At 47.6% G+C, this 21,649-nt stretch overlaps 2 protein-coding genes across 2 annotated transcripts in view; one reads left to right on the top strand and one right to left on the bottom strand.

The window, feature by feature from the left end:
- cdc73 (cell division cycle 73, Paf1/RNA polymerase II complex component, homolog) overlaps positions 1-21,649 on the bottom strand; it is a 102,232-nt gene that overhangs the window by 28,955 nt on the left and 51,628 nt on the right. The window lies entirely within an intron of this gene.
- LOC311243430 (beta-1,3-galactosyltransferase 2-like) lies at positions 17,371-18,729 on the top strand (the record flags this gene model as incomplete). Its single annotated transcript, XM_084332661.1, has 1 exon — positions 17,371-18,729. One exon carries the CDS (start codon positions 17,371-17,373, stop codon positions 18,637-18,639), a length of 1,269 nt encoding a protein of 422 aa, XP_084188787.1. The 3' UTR covers positions 18,640-18,729.

The raw sequence follows: 21,649 nt of genomic DNA, 5'->3' as shown, positions 1-21,649 counted from the left end.
ACAGACAAACCAGCCCCCTCCCTAGAGGAACAGACAGACCAGCCCCCTCCCTAGAGGAACAGACAGACCAGCCCCCTCCCTAGAGGAACAGACAGACCAGCCCCCTCCCTAGAGGAACAGACAGACCAGCCCCCTCCCTAGAGGAACAGACAGACCAGCCCCCTCCCTAGAGGAACAGACAGACCAGCCCCCTCCCTAGAGGAACAGACAGACCAGCCCCCTCCCTAGAGGAACAGACAGACCAGCCCCCTCCCTAGAGGAACAGACAGACCAGCCCCCTCCCTAGAGGAACAGACAGACCAGCCCCCTCCCTAGAGGAACAGACAGACCAGCCCCCTCCCTAGAGGAACAGACAGACCAGCCCCCTCCCTAGAGGAACAGACAGACCAGCCCCCTCCCTAGAGGAACAGACAGAGGAGAGAGAGAGTAAAGAAAGGGAGGGAGGAGAGGAGAGAGCGAGCGAGTAAAGGAAGGGAGGGAGGGGAGGAGAGAGAGTAAAGAAAGGGAGGGAGGGGAGGAGAGAGAGAGCGTGAGTAAAGAAAGGGAGGGAGGGGAGGAGAGAGAGAGCGAGAGTAAAGAAAGGGAGGGAGGGGAGGAGAGAGAGAGAGCGTGAGTAAAGAAAGGGAGGGAGGGGAGGAGAGAGTAAAGAAAGGGAGGGAGGGGAGGAGAGAGAGAGCGTGAGTAAAGAAAGGGAGGGGGAGGAGAGAGAGAGCGAGAGTAAAGAAAGGGAGGGAGGGGAGGAGAGAGAGAGCGTGAGTAAAGAAAGGGAGGGGGGGAGAAGAGAGAGAGCGAGAGTAAAGAAAGGGAGGGAGGGGAGGAGAGAGAGAGCGAGAGTAAATAAAGGGAGGGAGGGGAGGAGAGAGAGAGAGCGTGAGTAAAGAAAGGGAGGGAGGGGAGAGAGAGAGCGAGAGTAAAGAAAGGGAGGGAGGGGAGGAGAGAGAGAGAGCGAGAGTAAAGAAAGGGAGGGAGGGGAGGAGAGAGAGAGCGAGAGTAAAGAAAGGGAGGGAGGGGAGGAGAGAGAGAGAGAGTAAAGAAAGGGAGGGAGGGGAGGAGAGAGAGAGAGCATGAGTAAAGAAAGGGAGGGAGGGGAGGAGAGAGAGAGCGTGAGTAAAGAAAGGGAGGGAGGGGAGGAGAGAGAGAGCGTGAGTAAAGAAAGGGAGGGAGGGGAGGAGAGAGAGAGCGTGAGTAAAGAAAGGGAGGGAGGGGAGGAGAGAGAGTAAAGAAAGGGAGGGAGGGGAGGAGAGAGAGAGCGTGAGTAAAGAAAGGGAGGGAGGGGAGGAGAGAGAGCGTGAGTAAAGAAAGGGAGGGAGGGGAGGAGAGAGAGTAAAGAAAGGGAGGGAGGGGAGGAGAGAGAGAGCGAGAGTAAAGAAAGGGAGGGAGGGGAGGAGAGCGAGAGTAAAGAAAGGACGGGAGGGGAGGAGAGAGAGAGCGTGAGTAAAGAAAGGGAGGGAGGGGAGGAGAGAGAGAGCGTGAGTAAAGAAAGGGAGGGAGGGGAGGAGAGAGAGTAAAGAAAGGGAGGGAGGGGAGGAGAGAGAGCGTGAGTAAAGAAAGGGAGGGAGGGGAGGAGAGAGCGTGAGTAAAGGGAGGGAGGGGAGGAGAGAGAGAGAGCGTGAGTAAAGAAAGGGAGGGAGGGGAGGAGAGAGAGCGTGAGTAAAGAAAGGGAGGGAGGGGAGGAGAGAGAGCGAGCGAGTAAAGAAAGGGAGGGAGGGGAGGAGAGAGAGAGAGCGTGAGTAAAGAAAGGGAGGGAGGGGAGGAGAGAGAGCATGAGTAAAGAAAGGGAGGGAGGGGAGGAGAGAGAGAGAGTAAAGAAAGGGAGGGGGGGAGAGAGAGAGAGTAAAGAAAGGGAGGGAGGGGAGGAGAGAGAGAGAGTAAAGAAAGGGAGGGAGGGAGAGAGAGAGAGTAAAGAAAGGGAGGGAGGGGAGGAGAGAGAGAGAGTAAAGAAAGGGAGGGGGGGAGAGAGAGAGAGTAAAGAAAGGGAGGGAGGGGAGGAGAGAGAGAGAGTAAAGAAAGGGAGGGGGGGGAGAGAGAGAGAGTAAAGAAAGGGAGGGAGGGGAGGAGAGAGAGAGAGTAAAGAAAGGGAGGGAGGGAGGCTAACGTGAGAGCGTGTGAAACAGAGAAAGGGGAGGGGCTCCGAGAGACCGAGAGTGAAAGCAGAAGATGGAGAGAGAGACGAGCGGAGAGGAGCAGATGTAAAGCACACGCAGCCCGGCCCACAGCGCTCCATCAACCCTGCTGCTTCCACACGCGTGTAGAGACCTAGCGGAGCGCGCTGAACGGACACGCGTGTAGAGACCTAGCGGAGCGCGCTGAACGCACACGTGTGTAGAGACCTAGCGGAGCGCGCTGAACGCACACGCGTGTAGAGGTGTAGCGGAGCGCGCTGAACGGACACGCGTGTAGAGACCTAGCAGAGCGCGCTGAACGGACACGCGTGTAGAGACCTAGCAGAGCGCGCTGAACGGACACGCGTGTAGAGACCTAGCAGAGCGCGCTGAACGGACACGCGTGTAGAGACCTAGCAGAGCGCGCTGAACGGACACGCGTGTAGAGACCTAGCAGAGCGCGCTGAACGGACACGCGTGTAGAGACCTAGCAGAGCGCGCTGAACGGACACGCGTGTAGAGGCGTAGCGGAGCGCGCTGAACGGACACGCGTGTAGAGACCTAGCAGAGCGCGCTGAACGCACACGCGTGTAGAGACCTAGCAGAGCGCGCTGAACGCACACGCGTGTAGAGACCTAGCAGAGCGCGCTGAACGGACTCCTCTAGTCTCTCTGCCCGGGAACAGAAGCAGCACGGTGACACCAATCTCTGCCACACAGCCTCGGGGAGGAGGGGGACGACGACACACACCGCGTCGGATGGAGAGAGACCGCAACACCGGAGCCGCTCTCCAGCCCCCCCCCCTCCCCCCCCCCCCCTGCACCAGACTGTGGACGCACGCACATGCCTTTGCGTTGCGGTAGAGAGAGAGAGACTGGCGCAGTGTACCCGCCTGGGAGAGAGAGGAGGACTAGTGTAAATGTCACCGTGACTAATATGTAAACCGACGGAAGGCATTCTCTCCGCATGAGACGCCACATCGCTCGGGAAGAAGAGGAGGAGGAGGAGGAGGAGGAGGAGGAGGGGGGAACGCCGGAGACGCTGTGTAAAAAAAGAAGAAAAAAAAAGGACGAGGGCTTGAACCAGCTGTGAGCCGGGGGGGTGCGAGAGCGGGTGATTGGAGCGTGATGTGTGGACCCGCGCGCCGTAGAGAAGAAGAGGAGGAGGAGGAGGAGGAGTGGACCCGCACGCCGTAGAGAAGAAGAGGAGGAGGAGGAGGAGGAGTGGACCCGCACGCCGTAGAGAAGAAGAGGAGGAGGAGGAGGAGGAGTGGACCCGCGCGCCGTAGAGAAGAAGAGGTGACGTTTAGCGAGCGAGACGCGCGGTGCAGGGACCCTGAAGCGAGTCGAGGTGAATGATTAGGTGCGTACGTTGCCCCGTCGGGAGCCCCGGGAACACAGATCCTCACGGCGCTGCCGGTGGGGGGGGGGGGGGGGGGGGGGGTTTGTTATGCGGTTTACAAAACCTGGACAATAGAAAATTACTCAAATCTAAAAAAGAAAAAAAAAAAAAGCTTGATTTTTGTTTACAGCCTGGAGACAGAGGAGCCATTTAGTTTCATTTCTATTGAGGAATCCATGAGAACCAAACATGAAGTCTGTTGAGCGGCTCTGGGAGCGGCGGGGGACAAACGGCTCTTTGTCTTGTGGGGGGGGGGTCCTCCTTCAAGAGGCTGGTGTGTAACACAGTGGGGGGGGGTCCTCCTTCAAGAGGCTGGTGTGTAACACAGTGGGGGGGGGTCCTCCTTCAAGAGGCTGGTGTGTAACACAGTGGGGGGGGGTCCTCCTTCAAGAGGCTGGTGTGTAACACAGTGGGGGGGGGTCCTCCTTCAAGAGGCTGGTGATAGTAGGTCCCACTCCAGAGAACATAGTGCGACCATTCTACTACTACTATCTATCCACAAATAAAACAGAGCATAGTGCGACCATTCTACTACTACTATCTATCCACAAATAAAACAGGGCATAGTGCGACCATTCTACTACTACTATCTATCCACAAATAAAACAGGGCATAGTGCGACCATTCTACTACTACTATCTATCCACAAATAAAACAGGGCATAGTGCGACCATTCTACTACTACCATCTATCCACAAATAAAACGGAGCATAGTGCGACCATTCTACTACTACTATCTATCCACAAATAAAACAGAGCATAGTGCGACCATTCTACTACTACTATCTATCCACAAATAAAACAGGGCATAGTGCGACCATTCTACTACTACTATCTATCCACAACAAATAAAACAGGGCATAGTGCGACCATTCTACTACTACTATCTATCCACAAATAAAACAGGGCATAGTGCGACCATTCTACTACTACTATCTATCCACAACAAATAAAACAGGGCATAGTGCGACCATTCTACTACTACTATCTATCCACAAATAAAACAGGGCATAGTGCGACCATTCTACTACTACTATCTATCCACAAATAAAACAGGGCATAGTGCGACCATTCTACTACTACTATCTATCCACAAATAAAACGGAGCATAGTGCGACCATTCTACTACTACTATCTATCCACAAATAAAACAGGGCATAGTGCGACCATTCTACTACTACTATCTATCCACAAATAAAACAGGGCATAGTGCGACCATTCTACTACTACCATCTATCCACAAATAAAACAGAGCATAGTGCGACCATTCTACTACTACTATCTATCCACAAATAAAACAGAGCATAGTGCGACCATTCTACTACTACTATCTATCCACAAATAAAACAGGGCATAGTGCGACCATTCTACTACTACTATCTATCCACAAATAAAACAGGGCATAGTGCGACCATTCTACTACTACTATCTATCCACAAATAAAACAGGGCATAGTGCGACCATTCTACTACTACTATCTATCCACAAATAAAACGGAGCATAGTGCGACCATTCTACTACTACTATCTATCCACAACAAATAAAACAGAGCATAGTGCGACCATTCTACTACTACTATCTATCCACAAATAAAACAGGGCATAGTGCGACCATTCTACTACTACTATCTATCCACAAATAAAACAGGGCATAGTGCGACCATTCTACTACTACTATCTATCCACAAATAAAACAGGGCATAGTGCGACCATTCTACTACTACTATCTATCCACAAATAAAACAGAGCATAGTGCGACCATTCTACTACTACTATCTATCCACAACAAATAAAACAGAGCATAGTGCGACCATTCTACTACTACTATCTATCCACAAATAAAACAGGGCATAGTGCGACCATTCTACTACTACTATCTATCCACAAATAAAACAGGGCATAGTGCGACCATTCTACTACTACTATCTATCCACAAATAAAACGGGGCATAGTGCGACCATTCTACTACTACTATCTATCCACAAATAAAACAGAACATAGTGCGACCATTCTACTACTACTATCTATCCACAAATAAAACAGGGCATAGTGCGACCATTCTACTACTACTATCTATCCACAAATAAAACAGAGCATAGTGCGACCATTCTACTACTACTATCTATCCACAAATAAAACAGAGCATAGTGCGACCATTCTACTACTACTATCTATCCACAAATAAAACAGAGCATAGTGTGACCATTCTACTACTACTATCTATCCACAAATAAAACAGGGCATAGTGCGACCATTCTACTACTACTATCTATCCACAAATAAAACAGAACATAGTGCGACCATTCTACTACTACTATCTATCCACAAATAAAACAGGGCATAGTGCGACCATTCTACTACTACCATCTATCCACAAATAAAACAGAGCATAGTGCGACCATTCTACTACTACTATCTATCCACAAATAAAACAGAGCATAGTGCGACCATTCTACTACTACTATCTATCCACAAATAAAACGGAGCATAGTGCGACCATTCTACTACTACTATCTATCCGCAAATAAAACAGGGCATAGTGCGACCATTCTACTACTACTATCTATCCGCAAATAAAACCGGGCATAGTGCGACCATTCTACTACTACTATCTATCCGCAAATAAAACCGGGCATAGTGCGACCATTCTACTACTACTATCTATCCGCAAATAAAACCGGGCATAGTGCGACCATTCTACTACTACTATCTATCCGCAAATAAAACCGGGCATAGTGCGACCATTCTACTACTACTATCTATCCGCAAATAAAACCGGGCATAGTGCAACCATTCTACTACTACTATCTATCCGCAAATAAAACCGGGCATAGTGCGACCATTCTACTAGTACTATCTATCCGCAAATAAAACCGGGCATAGTGCGACCATTCTACTACTACTATCTATCCGCAAATAAAACCGGGCATAATGCGATCATACTACTACTACTATCTATCCACAAATAAAACAGGGCATAGTGCGACCAGTCTACTACTACTATCTATCCACAAATAAAACAGAACATAGTGCGACCATTCTACTACTACTATCTATCCACACATAAAACAGGGCATAGTGCGACCATTCTACTACTACTATCTATCCGCAAATAAAACCGGGCATAGTGCGACCATTCTACTACTACTATCTATCCGCAAATAAAACCGGGCATAGTGCAACCATTCTACTACTACTATCTATCCGCAAATAAAACCGGGCATAGTGCGACCATTCTACTACTACTATCTATCCGCAAATAAAACCGGGCATAGTGCGACCATTCTACTACTACTATCTATCCGCAAATAAAACCGGGCATAGTGCGACCATACTACTACTACTATCTATCCACAAATAAAACAGGGCATAGTGCGACCAGTCTACTACTACTATCTATCCACAAATAAAGCAGAACATAGTGCGACCATTCTACTACTACTATCTATCCACACATAAAACAGGGCATAGTGCGACCATTCTACTACTACTATCTATCCACAAATAAAACAGGGCATAGTGCGACCAGTCTACTACTACTATCTATCCACAAATAAAACAGAACATAGTGCGACCATTCTACTACTACTATTTATCCACAAATAAAACAGGGCATAGTGCGACCATTCTATTACTACTATCTATCCACAAATAAAACAGGGCATAGTGCGACCATTCTACTACTACTATCTATCCACAAATAAAACAGAACATAGTGCGACCATTCTACTACTATGATTCCAAACAATCTGTTCCCAAATAAAACTGCTGACCGTTCTACTTATCACGACGATTCTTTGTTTGCAAGTTGCATAGAAAATAGTCAACAAAAAACGTTGTAGCATTTTCATGTTCGATACTGGCTTTTTTTTTTTTTTTTACAGATATATTGATATTGTCCAACTCTTAATTTCCAATACCGATATCAACAAATAGTGATATATGCAGGGTTCCCCCCCCCCCAAAAAAAACGGAATCATTTCAGGTAATTAACATTACATATCTCTTGTCGTGGAATTAACACAACATTATGCATACTTTTGACAATAAATAAAATAAGAATGTGCTCTTACTTGCTTGCCTGGGTAAATAAAGGTGATACTCTAAATCACTAGGGTGCAGTATGCAATAATAGTTATATATTCAATACTCTAAATCACTAGGGTGCAGTATGCAATAATAGTTATATATTCAATACTCTAAATCAGTGTTTCTCAACTGGTGGGTCGCGACCCAAAAGTGGGTCGCAGGGCCATTTTGAGTGGGTTGCGGTGTGTGAAAAAATATATATATACACTAATCTTTTTTTTTTTTTTTGCACTACCCATCTTTGTGAAAGGGGCTTCTCAGCTCTGGTCCAGCTTTAGACAAAGCAGAGGAACAGATTGGACATTGAGCATGACCTCAGAGTTGCTTTGTCTACCATCACCCCAGACTTTGAGACTCTTGTCAGGACCAAACAACATCCCCAGTTATCCCATTAGTTCCCTGGGATGTTAAGCTAAGAAGTCTACTAAGAAGCATAATATTATTTATTATTATTATTTCATTTCATTGTGTTTTTAGCCCTAGTTGCACTTTTGTTGCAACCCCTTACCCCAGTTATCCCATTAGTTCCCCCAAACGTAGGTCTGTTATGTTAAGCTAAGAAGTCTGCTAAGAGAAGCAGCATAATATTTATTATTATTTTATTTCATTGGGTTTTAGCCCTAGTTGCACTTTTGTTGCACGTTTGTGTTTATTTCATGTTTTAACAGTGCATGTAAGATTGTGTATTACTGCAATTTATTTTTTAAATATATCAGAGTGGTTAAAAGAAATTGGGTCGCGACTTAATGACTAAGGAAAATGTTGGGTCCCGAGGCTAGACCAGTTGAGAACCACTGCTCTAAATCACTAGGGTGCAGTATGCAATAATAGTTATATATTCAATACTCTAAATCAGTGTTTCTCAACTGGTGGGTCGCGACCCAAAAGTGGGTCGCAGGGCCATTTTGAGTGGGTTGCGGTGTGTGAAAAAATATATATATACTAATCTTTTTTTTTTTTTTTTGCACTACCTATCTTTGTGAAAGGGGCTTCTCAGCTCTGGTCCAGCTTTAGACAAAGCAGAGGAACAGATTGGACATTGAGCATGACCTCAGAGTTGCTTTGTCTACCATCACCCCAGACTTTGAGACTCTTGTCAGGACCAAACAACATCCCCAGTTCTGTTTCATTAGGGGCTCTGCTTGGCATCACTACTGCACTATCTCGCGTACGTGCACGCGTACTGAATAAACCACACGCGTAGTCTGACCACACCCCTCATCAGCTTACCTTCATAAGCAGGTGTGTGGTCACCTGCTCTCCTCCTTCTCGCTTTCACCACAAGGAAGAAGTGCCTCGGTAGATCCCCACACTTGACACCATGATGGAAGAAAGGTTTAGGAGCAGCTTTGGGAAACAAGGATACGTTGACATCATATCTTTATTTTCTCTCTCACTATTTTCGAGAAAATACGGCGATATTGTCTTCGTACTGGAGTGTCTGGAAGATGATGATCATTCTAAAAACCCTCCACCGGTTTTCGTATTGGGAGCACGCCGCTGCATGCTTCTCAACTGCAGTTCCTTGCTGTGTTTGTTGGGGTGAAACCTGTCAGGCCACAGCTGAACTGTCGGACATGCCGCTGTTGTGAGAAGCGGTGCGTTCCAGGTTGGGTGAGTAGTGTTTGCTGGCGGGCTCCACTTGTCTGTTAGTGCTATGGGGGCTACTTGACAAAGTTTATGGAAACCGGCCCCAGACTAGGGTCCTTTGTTCAGCCACCTAGGCGACAGAAGGCCTTGGTCTGGAGACCATTATAGTTTTAACTAGTGGGCCGCGACCATTGACACTGGTGATCCCTGTGTGTTCTGGACGAGTGGATTCTCTCCGTCACCGTGTTAAGGCCCCATCTTTCATATCCAAATGAGAGTATTCCTTCACGAGGGGATATGTGCATGTAATGTGCGATAGCGGCAGATTCATGTTCAAAGTCAGCTACACAGGCCAGTTGGTACTGTGCTGACTCCGTCGGATGTGGTAATGTCACCGTTGTGAAGCGGTGTTGACATCTTGTTTTCTCTTTTCTCTTAAAAAGTGAGGAGAGGTTCAGAACGGCGGCCTGTCTGGGTGAGTGTTATGTCATTGTTTACATGTTCATAGCTTACGGTTAGCCGGTCAGCTGTTAACTGCTGCGTTAGCCCGCTGGATCGCTGCATGGCCTGCTTAAGGCCTACTATTAGCCAGTCAGCTGTTAGCTGCGGGGCTAGCATGTCGTGGTCGCTAGGTAACGTTAGCTTGCTGCTATGGCCATGGCCTGGCGCGGGGTAGCTTAGCTTCTCGCGCGCCGCCGGGAGCTCGCTTCTGATCGCGTGCGTCGTTAGATCGGCGTCTCGCGAGCAGAAGCAATAGCACCCGAACGGTTGGAGCAGCCGTTAGCTTGATGCTATTCTGTTGAACGTGCTTTGATTTTAACATGTTTTACACTCTTGACCACGACGTCATCCTTGACAGGGGATGTTCGTCGACCCTGCCCTGAGCCTGGACGGGGATTGCGTCAACAAAGAGGACTGTAGCGACTGGTTGGAGCGGCGACGCTGCCCGGATCGAACAACACAGGACGGCTGTGTTCTACGGTGTCTTGTGACTGCACTTCGCTGATCTGCGTTCCGGGTAGGAACGGGGTTGACCAGACCTCATAACACGTCTTCTGGTTTTACTTTACTAAATGTATTGTGAATAACGGTGTTTTTCCCAAAACGTGTGTTGCTACAATGCATTTAGGATACGTTGCGGGTTATGTGTGAGCTGTTTTTGTCACTGGCAGTTAGCTTCTCCGTGCAAACGGGATGTAATGATCTGGTTGTTGTGTGAGTAACACGGCCGTGTACTCACAACTAAGGTAACTAACCTATGAAGCTATGCTTGGTGACAAGTGAGTAAAAGAATGTTCTTTCTCAGACTGTAATGACAATGAACAGTGTGTTCACACATTAACAGGTTTTCCTGTTTTAACTGGCCGTATTGAGGGTAAAATAGGAGGATTGTGTTTTCCCCCCCGGTTCCCTGGGGACTTTATCACCTCCTATCAGACATGTTGTGCATTAATTGTGTCTTTTGTGTGGTAGGGATACGATGTAACTCTTAGCTTGATTGCTGAGGTTGTGCTAAATCTGCTGGAGAAACTTATTTCCTAAAGGGAAATTGGTTTGGTTGCTGTCATGTGTGCTTAGCAAGGCCTGTGGTCGATACTAATCAAGAATGATGTATTCTCTCATTGTGAAAAAAACGGCGTTCCTCTGTTGAGTGTTTTTGCCATTTTTTGTAGGTGATGATGGGTTGTGTGTGTCATGTGACCTACAACTGGGTTGTACTGGCCACAGAAGCACATGTGTATGTTGGACCGGGGTTCTTAGAGCCCTCTCTATTCTGTGTTTTTCCTTAGTAAAAATCAGATAGCAGGTTAGCTCATGCGCTGTGTGGAGCTGTGAAACGCTTCATAGAGCTGACTATGACTGTGTCATATTCTCTTTTTGTCGTTACGTCGTATCATGGGTGTGGGGTCGTAAAGGGGTGAACTGGTAACCTTTCCTCTCCCCATTGTTCTGTCGGTCAGGGGTACACCCCCTGTCCTTCAAGGTTCCCGTCACGTGGCGGTTCGGCACGTTACGGGGGGGGGGGGGGGGGGGGGGGAGGGAGTTCCTGGTCCCACGGCCTGGTATATTGGGCGTGTGCACCGCAGGAATTCCCCCGCCATAGAGTACGTCACCGTGCGCGTCTCTGTTGGTAGGACTTCCGTGTGCTGTTCAGGTCCATGTGATGGATCTGTTTTCAGGGGGGGTGGTCAGGGCTCCTCCTCACCAAGCGCCTATTCAGGCCTTCTGTGAGTTCGGACTCCTTCTTCCATGTGAGGAAGCCTCCATCAGAGTACAGAGCCTTCCTCCTCAGATTGTCAAAGTGAGTGGACCCTCTAGAAGGGTCCTTTTCTATTGTATGTATATTCGATTCAATTCGTTTATTGAGTGTGTATGGGTTCAGTGCCTCTTCCCCGGAGGCCCTAAAACCAGTTTTTTACATGGCTCAAGGTGCAATATATTCTTTTCAATCTGTACAGCTCGCGTGGGAAGTCTCTCTGGGGATCCCCGTCTCTTTCCTATGGGAGGGTGGTGGGATGTAAAAATGTGAAAAAATTTTACCCCGGCTGTGTAGACTGGGATACATACTGTTGATGCTTCCTTCTTTCTATTCCAGAAGTGTTGGAGTTAGGGAGTGTCACACCCCTCTTGTCGTTCCCCTGGGCGCCTTGGGGATTCAATGACAGGTCTAAATAGCCTGTTCATTGATGGGGGTGTGTCCCGACGCACGTATAGTGCTAGCTCGCTGTAAACAGGCGATTGACTGGCACGCCTTGGTTGCTTGTGGTTGAAACAGCGTTTTTATAAAGCAACTGAGATGGGGGTTTTTCCTCTTCCGACGACCACATCCCATGACCTGGGTGGGTTGTCGACGGATTCTCGTTCATGTCTGGGGGATGATGACGGGATGGATCTGAACATATGTAGTGGGGTCTCACGCCCTTGGGGTGGGCCACCAGGCGCGGTTCGTCCGGACGTCTGGGTGGCGCCTTCTTTTCATGTTAAGATCAACACGCATATCTGCCCTTCTCCTGGAGTAGGCATATCGGCGTGGTTAGGGCACGGGACTGGTTCTGGTCACGCTGGTCCAGATCAGTTGAACCCGTTGTCCGCCGGGGATGCAGATCTGCTGTTCTGGTACCCTGAGGGACTTGGGCTTTTTTCAGGGGGAAAAATGCCAGGTCGGTCTGGGTGTCACAGGGTTAAGCGCTATGGAGACCCTGGTTGGGTATGTTTTTACTCAGCACTGTCGTCATGGCTTACAGCCATGCCATTCTGTACGCGCTCGATCTCGTCGGATCTCGGCCGCTACACAGGTTGGTCCTGGTTAGTACTTGGTTGGGAGACCGCCGGGGAATACCAGGTACGGTGTGCTTAGGGGCTGGTTCTCCATTATTTTTCGCTCCTCTCTCACGCATGGCGAAGAGGGGCCTGTGGGGGTGGTTTTTTGACCTCCTCTGGTGACCCTGTGCTTCCCGTACCGCCAGGCCCGGTCCGAAGTGATGTTTGCGACCCGTAGGCCTGGGTTAACCCTTTTTGGAAACTGAAACACTTGTACTGCGGTATAGCCGGTGTATACCCGCAGGTGTGTTTTGGAGTTTTTTCTTGAGGGGTTATAGGAACAACCACCGCATTGGGTAACACCGAGGTGGTTGATTCCCTGGTGTGTTGGAGCAGTGTCAACTCCCGGGTTCACCGTTTGAGGGTGCCCCTGCACGTTCATGACGTCTGCCAATCGTGTCAGCCTTCTCTGCCTCGACCCCTCTGGGTGGGGGTTTTTAAATGGAGGCTTGGTCATGCAACACCGCCAGCTTACGCTCCTTCCGCCGGGGCGGCTGTGTTCAGCTGCCCCCTCTGGCGCCCGTCTCGTCCGCAGTCTCCAGGCTAGGGTTAACAGCCTGTTGCCTGGTTTTTCCCCGGTGCGCTGCCTGCTTCCGTTGGTTAACCTTTTTTTGTGTGCTTACGGCCATGCTGACTGTCTGTTCTGCAGGGTTAGTGTGCCAGGCGGTGTACTGTTGGGGGGACGGGGCCCGCTCGGTTTACGGCCATACCGACCTGAACACGCCCGATCTCGTCCGATCTCGGAAGCTAAGCAGGTTCTGGCCTGGTTAGTACTTGGGATACCGCCTGGGATTACCAGGTGCAGTAACTGGGGGGCCTTTGTCCGAATACGCTGGCGATGTGGGGGGCGGGGCACTACGTGCCCACCTGGTGGGGTCTTGATGCTGGCATCATGGACTTCTCCGGGCCCCCATTCCAGGGAGTCCAGTCCTTTTGGTGGGTCTGGGTCTTCCTTCGCGCTCCGCTGCTACGGCCTTGCCACGGGGTTGGGTTTGCCCTTGACCCCGTGATTCTGGGGGCAGTAACGAGGTTGTTCCTCCGTTCGTTCCCGGGTGGCATGCGGGTTGTGCGTGTGTGTAGTCGTGGGGTCAAGCCACGGTCTGCTCACCCTGTGCGTTAAGTTGCTTGAGTGCCTCTTCGCACGGTCGGGTCCGTCGCCTTCCCGTGAAGCCTCTAATAGGGGGGATACCCTCCATTAGGGGGGGTCGGGGGGGCTCGGCCCTCCCTGTTCTGATGGTTTTGGGGGGCTGTCAGCGGGGTGTATTTGTCAGCCAGCGGCTCCGCTTGGCCTCCCTTTGTGCAGTAGTGATGCCAAGCAGAGCCCCTAATGAAACAGAACGTTAGGTTATGACTATAACCAAGTTCTGTTAATTAGGGGTGACGCTTGGCATCAGACGGCCGCTGCAGCCCTTGACCTCACCTTGTGGTGAAAGCTTGGGAAGGAGGAGAGCAGGTGACCACACACCTGCTTATGAAGGTAAGCTGATGAGGGGTGTGGTCAGACTAATACTGGTATTAGAGGTACATTTGTGGTTTATTCAGTACGCGTGCACGTACGCGAGATAGTGCAGTAGTGATGCCAAACGTCACCCCTAATTAACAGAACTTGGTTATAGTCATAACCTAACGTTATCCCATTAGTTCCCTGGGATGTTAAGCTAAGAAGTCTACTAAGAAGCATAATATTATTTATTATTATTATTTCATTTCATTGTGTTTTTAGCCCTAGTTGCACATTTGTTGCAACCCCTTACCCCAGTTATCCCATTAGTTCCCCCAAACGTAGGTCTGTTATGTTAAGCTAAGAAGTCTGCTAAGAGAAGCAGCATAATATTTATTATTATTTTATTTCATTGGGTTTTAGCCCTAGTTGCACTTTTGTTGCACGTTTGTGTTTATTTCATGTTTTAACAGTGCATGTAAGATTGTGTATTACTGCAATTTATTTTTTAAATATATCAGAGTGGTTAAAAGAAATTGGGTCGCGACTTAATGACTAAGGAAAATGTTGGGTCCCGAGGCTAGACCAGTTGAGAACCACTGCTCTAAATCACTAGGGTGCAGTATGCAATAATAGTTATATATGCAATACTCTAAATCACTAGGGTGCAGTATGCAATAATAGTTATATGTGACTCGACGTGACCAAACCCGATTTGATCCGGTGAGAAACAAGTGCCAGAAAAGGAACAATTGTCTTGCTCTTCAGAAAATCGAAAAAAATCGAAATCTGTTTTTTTTTACATCTTTGAAATGTCAATAATGTGTTCTGTTATTTGCTCTCATTTGCAAACTTAAATACAACTTGTAAATGAGGTAATTATTGTTATATAGTTCGACAGTATTGTCTCTCAATACTGTGGAAAAACTACAGGTGAGGGGATTTACGTGTGGGTCTGTCAGCTTAACAGGTACTTAAGAGGTGTTGAAACACACACAGCCAAACGCTCTCCTTTCTTAGCAGGGAGAAGAACAATGTTTATACACTTTATCTTAATGTTATAAGTTATAGCAACGCAACAAACGCAGTGTCCTGTCCATATAAAAAAGATAAAAAAAAAACGCGAGTCCGCGCGGGTGTATTGTCATTAAATTAAACAACATTAAAACACATTTAGAATGTCACGAATTTGATGAGCGATCGAATTTAATTCAAGTGAATTTATTGCAACCTAATGGTATAAGAAGTAAATTCATTCAATAGGGAAACTCAAAGAAAATAACAAACAAGTTATTATTATTATAGGACGCGTTGGTTGTTGTTGTAGACGAACGCGCGCTGGCAATTCATTTGATGACAAGACAAACGTCTTTCTGGGTCTGCATCCCCTTAACAATTGTGTGTATTGAGCTGTACTGTATTATTGCAACTTGGCTTGAATCCGCAGCAATAAGCCAGATAAACAAAATTGTATTAACGCGCCTCGTTAAATCCTCCGCCGTTTCCTCTCTCTCAGTGCTCCACTGTCCGGCTGGCTGCTCTGCCTGTCTGTCTGGCTACTCTGATCCAATCACATTCAGCGTTTCTCCCCCCCACCCACAGTCTGCGAATCAGAGCAGAGTAGGGCGGGTTTTCACGGAATGGAAAGTCTCTTTGCTTGTGAAGAGTGGCAGAAACCTTTCACTACCACACTACAGAAGGTTAACCCTTTCACTGCCACACTACAGAAGGTTAACTTGATTGATTGATTGAAAACTTTATTAACAGATTGCAGAATGGGTACAATACAGTACAGCTCAATACACACAATTGTTAAGGCGATGCAGACCAGAGAAATACTTTCATCTTGTTTACATCAGGATCCCCCATTTTCAATTCATCATAGAAAATAATGTTATGAATGCCCGAAAACATTTGTGATGTCACAGTATGATGTCATAATCAAACATTCTAGAACATTTGTGTATCTATTCAACAATTCTCTCACAGCTACAGAAGGTTAACCCTTTCACTGCCACACTACAGAAGGTTAACCTTTAAATCTAAACATCTAAATGCTTATTGATGTAGCCTTTCCTTCAGCCAATACCTTGACCCCCAACATTACATGGCTTATGTGAGGCTTCCAACAAACCTTTCACTACCACACTACAGAAGGTTAACCCTTTCACTACCACACTACAGAAGGTTAACCTTTCCTTATAATACATTTACATTTAGTAATTTAGCTTTTAGACTTACAAGGCAAATACTTCAACTGCCACAACAACTTGCCACAAGACAGAGTCATTGCCATAACAAAAGAGCCTGATGCAAGGTGTTAATGTCCCCAGAGAGAGGGGGGCCATGGAATACAATGCATTCTGGGTAGGGTTGTAGTTGATTAAATCACAGGTGTGAACCTCTCCACAAGTTCGAAGACCATTCATCTCTGAATGCGTTTACTGATATCTCCATGATTCATAGGATGTAGCTTGAAAAATATCCCACCAAAATGTTCAAGTGATGGCTTATTTTTAAGGTATGAATCTGTACTTTCACAATATGTAAAAAAAAAAAAATGAAGATCCCTCAACATGACCCTGAAGTCCATACCTGGTCACATATATGCAATACTCGTGACTACAAGTAAAATACCTGAGGTATCAAATCAAACAACCTTCTAATTTCTTAGTTTTTAAGATAAACAGAAGCTCAAGAGAAGCTCCTCACTAAATATCCCCAACTCCAGAAGCAGCGATTACTTTAGTGAGTGAAGTGATTCATGGCGAAAATGTTGAACTGTGACAAACATTTCAATCAATTTAGGATAATGCTTTCAATACAGAATATAAAGACATGGATAAGAATACCGTATTGGTCTGAATATAACGGTTAACCGTCTGTAGTGTGGCAGTGAAAGGTAAAAACCTTCCGTAGTGTGGCAGTGAAAGGGTTATAAAGCTTGCTTGGGGAACACTTGTTGTGAATGTATAATGACATGTAAAAAGTCTAGAGCCCCCAAAATAAGACAATGCCCCTTTTTGTGACTGGAATGTGACCAGAACTTGACCTCCTTGATAATAACACGCCCATACGCTCCCTTCTTCCAGATTTCTGAAGACCACATCGTTGAAGACTCAACATACAGCCGTTGGTTCGAGTCCCAGAACCAGGAGACCCAGAGACACATCTCACGGTGTCCCAGAACCAGGAGACCCAGAGACACATCTCACGGTGTCCCAGAACCAGGAGACCCAGAGACACATCTCACGGTGTCCCAGAACCAGGAGACCCAGAGACACATCTCACGGTGTCCCAGAACCAGGAGACCCAGAGACACATCTCACGGTGTCCCAGAACCAGGAGACCCAGAGACACATCTCACGGTGTCCCAGAACCAGGAGACCCAGAGACACATCTCACGGTGTCCCAGAACCAGGACGCCATGCAGTGGAAGAGACGCCACTGTTGCACACACATGGCAGGCCTCCTGTATCTCCTCTCGCTCCTGGGGGTCCTGGTCTTCCTGGTCCATCAGGACTGGCTGCCGTGGCAGGCGGCGCCGCCGTGGCAGAGAGGGCACCCTGTGGACTACGCTGAAGGAGGAGGTGTGGGTGGATCACATTCCGCCAAGTGGGCGTGGCGTTTCATCCTCCTTCCACAGCCAATCCCCACGAACCTCCGCTCCCGCAGAGAGAACGACGACTCCTCTCGAGGAGAGACGGGCCTCGAGAACTCTCTGGCGGCGAACGCCAGCCAGAGCGAGGAGGAGAGCGGAGGTCCGGAGAGCGGGAGGACACGAACCCCCGGGGGGCCGTACCCGTACGTCATCAACGAGCCGGAGAAATGCCCGGCGGGCCGACCGGCTCCGTTCCTGGTGCTGCTGATCGCCACCGAGGCTCGGCAACTGGAGGCGCGGGACGCCATCCGGCAGACGTGGGGGAACGAGACAAGCGCCGCCGCCCCGAGTCCGGGCTTCCTCCTCCGCCTGTTCCTGCTCGGCACCGGGGGCGCGGGGGAGGAGCTGGGGCGCCTGCAGCAGAGGAGCCTGGAGGCCGAGAGCCGGCGGCACCACGACATCCTCCAGCAGGACTTCCTGGACACCTACCACAACCTGACCGCCAAGACCCTGATGGGGATGCACTGGGTGGCCACGCACTGCCGGCGGGCCCGCTACGTCATGAAGACGGACAGCGACGTGTTCGTCAACACGGAGTACCTCGTCCACAAGCTGCTCCGGCCCGAACTCCAGCCGCCCAGGCGGAACTACTTCACGGGCAACAACATGCGGGGCTTCGCGCCGAACCGGAACAAGAACAGCAAGTGGTACATGCCCCCGGAGCTGTACCCCGGTGAGAGGTACCCCACCTTCTGCTCCGGGACGGGCTACGTGTTCTCCGGAGACCTGGCCGGGAAAATCTACGGGGCTTCTCTCGGCATCCGCCGTCTGCACCTGGAGGACGTGTACGTGGGCGTGTGCCTGGCGACGCTCCGGGTCGAGCCCACGCCGCCTCCCAACGAGTTCCTGTTCAATCACTGGCGGGTGGCCTACTCCAGCTGCAAGTACAGCCACCTGATCACCTCCCATGGGTTTCACCCCAGTGAGCTCCTCAAGTACTGGCACCACCTGCAGGGCAACCGGCACAACACCTGCATCAACTCGTCTAAGGCCAAGATGGGCAGGCGACCGCCGGACGGAGATAACCCTGTTTGACTGGAGAGCTGATGACGCCCGATGTATAGCTATAACATTCAAGTCACAACAAGTGTTTTAAGTCTTTTTTTCCCACGCCTTATTGGCTGCACACTTGGTCAATCAGCAAGGCCAGACCTCATCATTTTCACCTAAAAAGTAGTTTATAAAACCTCTTAACAGGCACCCAGAAAAGTGGATTTTTTTTTTTAACTTGAACTTGACTGCATACTTTTTTTTTGCAAAGCTTAGCTTTATACTTATAGCACATGCATGAGCCTGGTCTCTTTTGTAAGATAACATTCTGAAGTTACTAATGCAAAAAAGGATAATCACTTTTAGTGCTAATGAAATAGAGTAACAGATGTGTGAACTTGAGTTGAACTTGAACTTGTGTACTCACATTTTTCTGTAGTGGTTGAAAGATTCCATATTCCAATATTCCAGCATAGAGGTATAAACTGGAAAACACTGCGGTTCCATAGCCTGAAGTCCTACGTAGTACAGGTCCAGATTTTATAAAAATCCGCTCAGAAATGAGTCTTTGAGAGACGTCAGAGTAAAACATATAAAAAAAATAAAAAAAAACGTTCCAAAATCCATTTCCTCATCAACGCCCTGTGTTCTGAAGTCTGAATCACTTCTGGTTTTCGCTCATCAACTTTCACCTAGTTCCCTTATTCGCACCCCTCCAACGTGGGGTATTGTTGGAAACGTACACTCGTAGGCTGACATATCATGTAACTCGAGAACTGAGGCACGGATTTGGTCGGGTGAGGTGGCGTTCGAACGGCAACAAATAGATCTTTCGAACGGTCATTTATATGTTCGGCGAAAAATGCAGCCCCGAGCCGCTCGCAAAGTGCAAAACGGCACGAATACGTGCCACCACCTGTTAACCCTTTCACTGCCACACTACAGAAGGTTACCCCTTTAATATCAACACTACCGACGCCTGCTGTTGTGTGGCAGTGTGAAAGGGTTAACCGTTTGGTAGTGCGGCAGTGAAAGGGTTAAGAGGTTAACCTCAGTGGAGACTTCACACCCCACTCAAGACTGTTGAAGCTTCCTAGGGTGTGGCAGAGATTCGGCGAGTTACCAATTCATGTACGTATGCATTTTCAGATATACTACCGATTGACGTTTCTACACATTATCTTTTCATCTCGATATCAAATAGCTTAAGTCAAACTGAAAAATATAATATTACATCAGTGTATCCCCCCCCCCCCCCCACACACTTGTCTCTATAGTCAAAAACAAGCGGTCATGTTGTGCAATGAAAACAATGAACAAACAATGAAAACTAGTTAACAACTTAACAGTTTTAAAAACTTTTTTTTCCTTCCTATAAGTCAGAGTCAATCTATGACGTCAAAGTTTATGTACACAATGGTATGTATTAGGAAAATACAGATGGAGTGAGTCAACAGAGTTACAGAAGCGGATGTTTTGTAATGATGTTTGGGTTTAAAAAAGGCCAATGTCCCCCACATGTGTGAGCAGGCCGGCATGCACAAGAGTAAGCACAGTGATTAAGCTACAACCAGCCAATAAACAGTCAAATATCTGTTTCAAGAAGCCAATGGAGTCATTTCACTCGCTGGTATATAAATGTGGAGCATGTTGATGGTCCTAAGTTGCAATATGTAATGCTATGCTAGCTACATAATCGCAACCGGCAGAATGAACATTGGCTAACTTAAGATCCCTCTGGGTAAGGTTGTATTCTCTGTAGCGATGCACCGGCGTGAGAATTGTGGCCGATACCGATAACCGGTATTAATATTGCTGTTCTGACCGATATTTACCGATGTCGATATCTCTGTATAGAAAACACTTTTTTATGATAATCAAATAAAGAGCTATTTTCCAAAACGCATTTGTTTTTACTTTTGTAACTTATTTTCAGAAATGACTGATATTTTGAAACTATTGAAGGCCAAAACATGTAAAAAAAAATGTATATATATATATATATATATATATATATATATATATATATATATATATATATATATCTAAAAAAAATATATATATATATTCTTTTTTATATCGGCCCCATCTTGATATCGGACCGATACCGATGTGTAAAAAAACTGCCATATCGGCGGCCGATATATCGTGCATCAATTTCTATGATGTTATAATAGTGCAAACATAAAGGCAGGCTACCAATTTGCCAATCACTCACTCAAAGGTAGGGATGGGTATCGTTAGGATTTTATCGATACTACTACTCTTATCGATACTGCTTAACGGTTCGGTACTTTATCGATGCCCTTATCGGTTCTTTTTGATAAATTTTTTTGCAAGAAAAAAAGACAATTCATTAAGAACAGAATCGACATTGCTTTATTATTTATACAACTTTATAAATAAGTATTAAGTATTAAACTCTTCAAGAATATCTGTGATCTCCTCTGCCACTACATCCCCTGTGTGTGCCCGGTAAACAGCTTTGGTTTTAAGCACCACACTGCCTTGGCTCGTGTAATGTGCTGTAACCGTGAGGTGGTGGTCCTGAGTTAAGCTGATCCACCCATCCGATGTAAAGGCTAACTTTGGCACATCTTTAAGCTCTGTGATAACATTGGCCTTTTCAACATTATACCAGGCAGGAATCAGTGTGTTACTGAGGACATTCCTGCAGGGAGGGGTATATTTGCAGTTGAGAGCATTGGTCATCTCCCTACAGTAAAGATTAGAAATGATTGAATTATTGTAAATTTGTGTGGAGTGGTGGGAATAGCTGCTTCAATAATAACTTATAACAACAACAGACAAGTTAGACAACTATGTATACAACAAAAAAACGATATACACTGAATGATTAGTTGTTACCTAAAGTCCTTGGACTCCACTGTAGAGAACGGGTGCAGGCCTTTGACAACAAACTTTGTCACAGCCCTGTGACACTTGTTCACCCTATCCTGTCATCCTTCCTCTAGCTGCTAGGGTGAAGGGACTTTGGGTGGTGGAGGTAGAGGGAGGATGTGTGGTGGCCCTGGGCTCACTGGCCTGGGACACA

This window comes from Notolepis coatsorum, assembly GCF_963971535.1.
Source record: "Notolepis coatsorum genome assembly, chromosome: 17".
Lineage (NCBI taxonomy): Eukaryota > Metazoa > Chordata > Actinopteri > Aulopiformes > Paralepididae > Notolepis > Notolepis coatsorum.
Note: the sequence above shows the minus strand (reverse complement) of the source record. Positions and strands in the feature narration are given on the sequence as shown.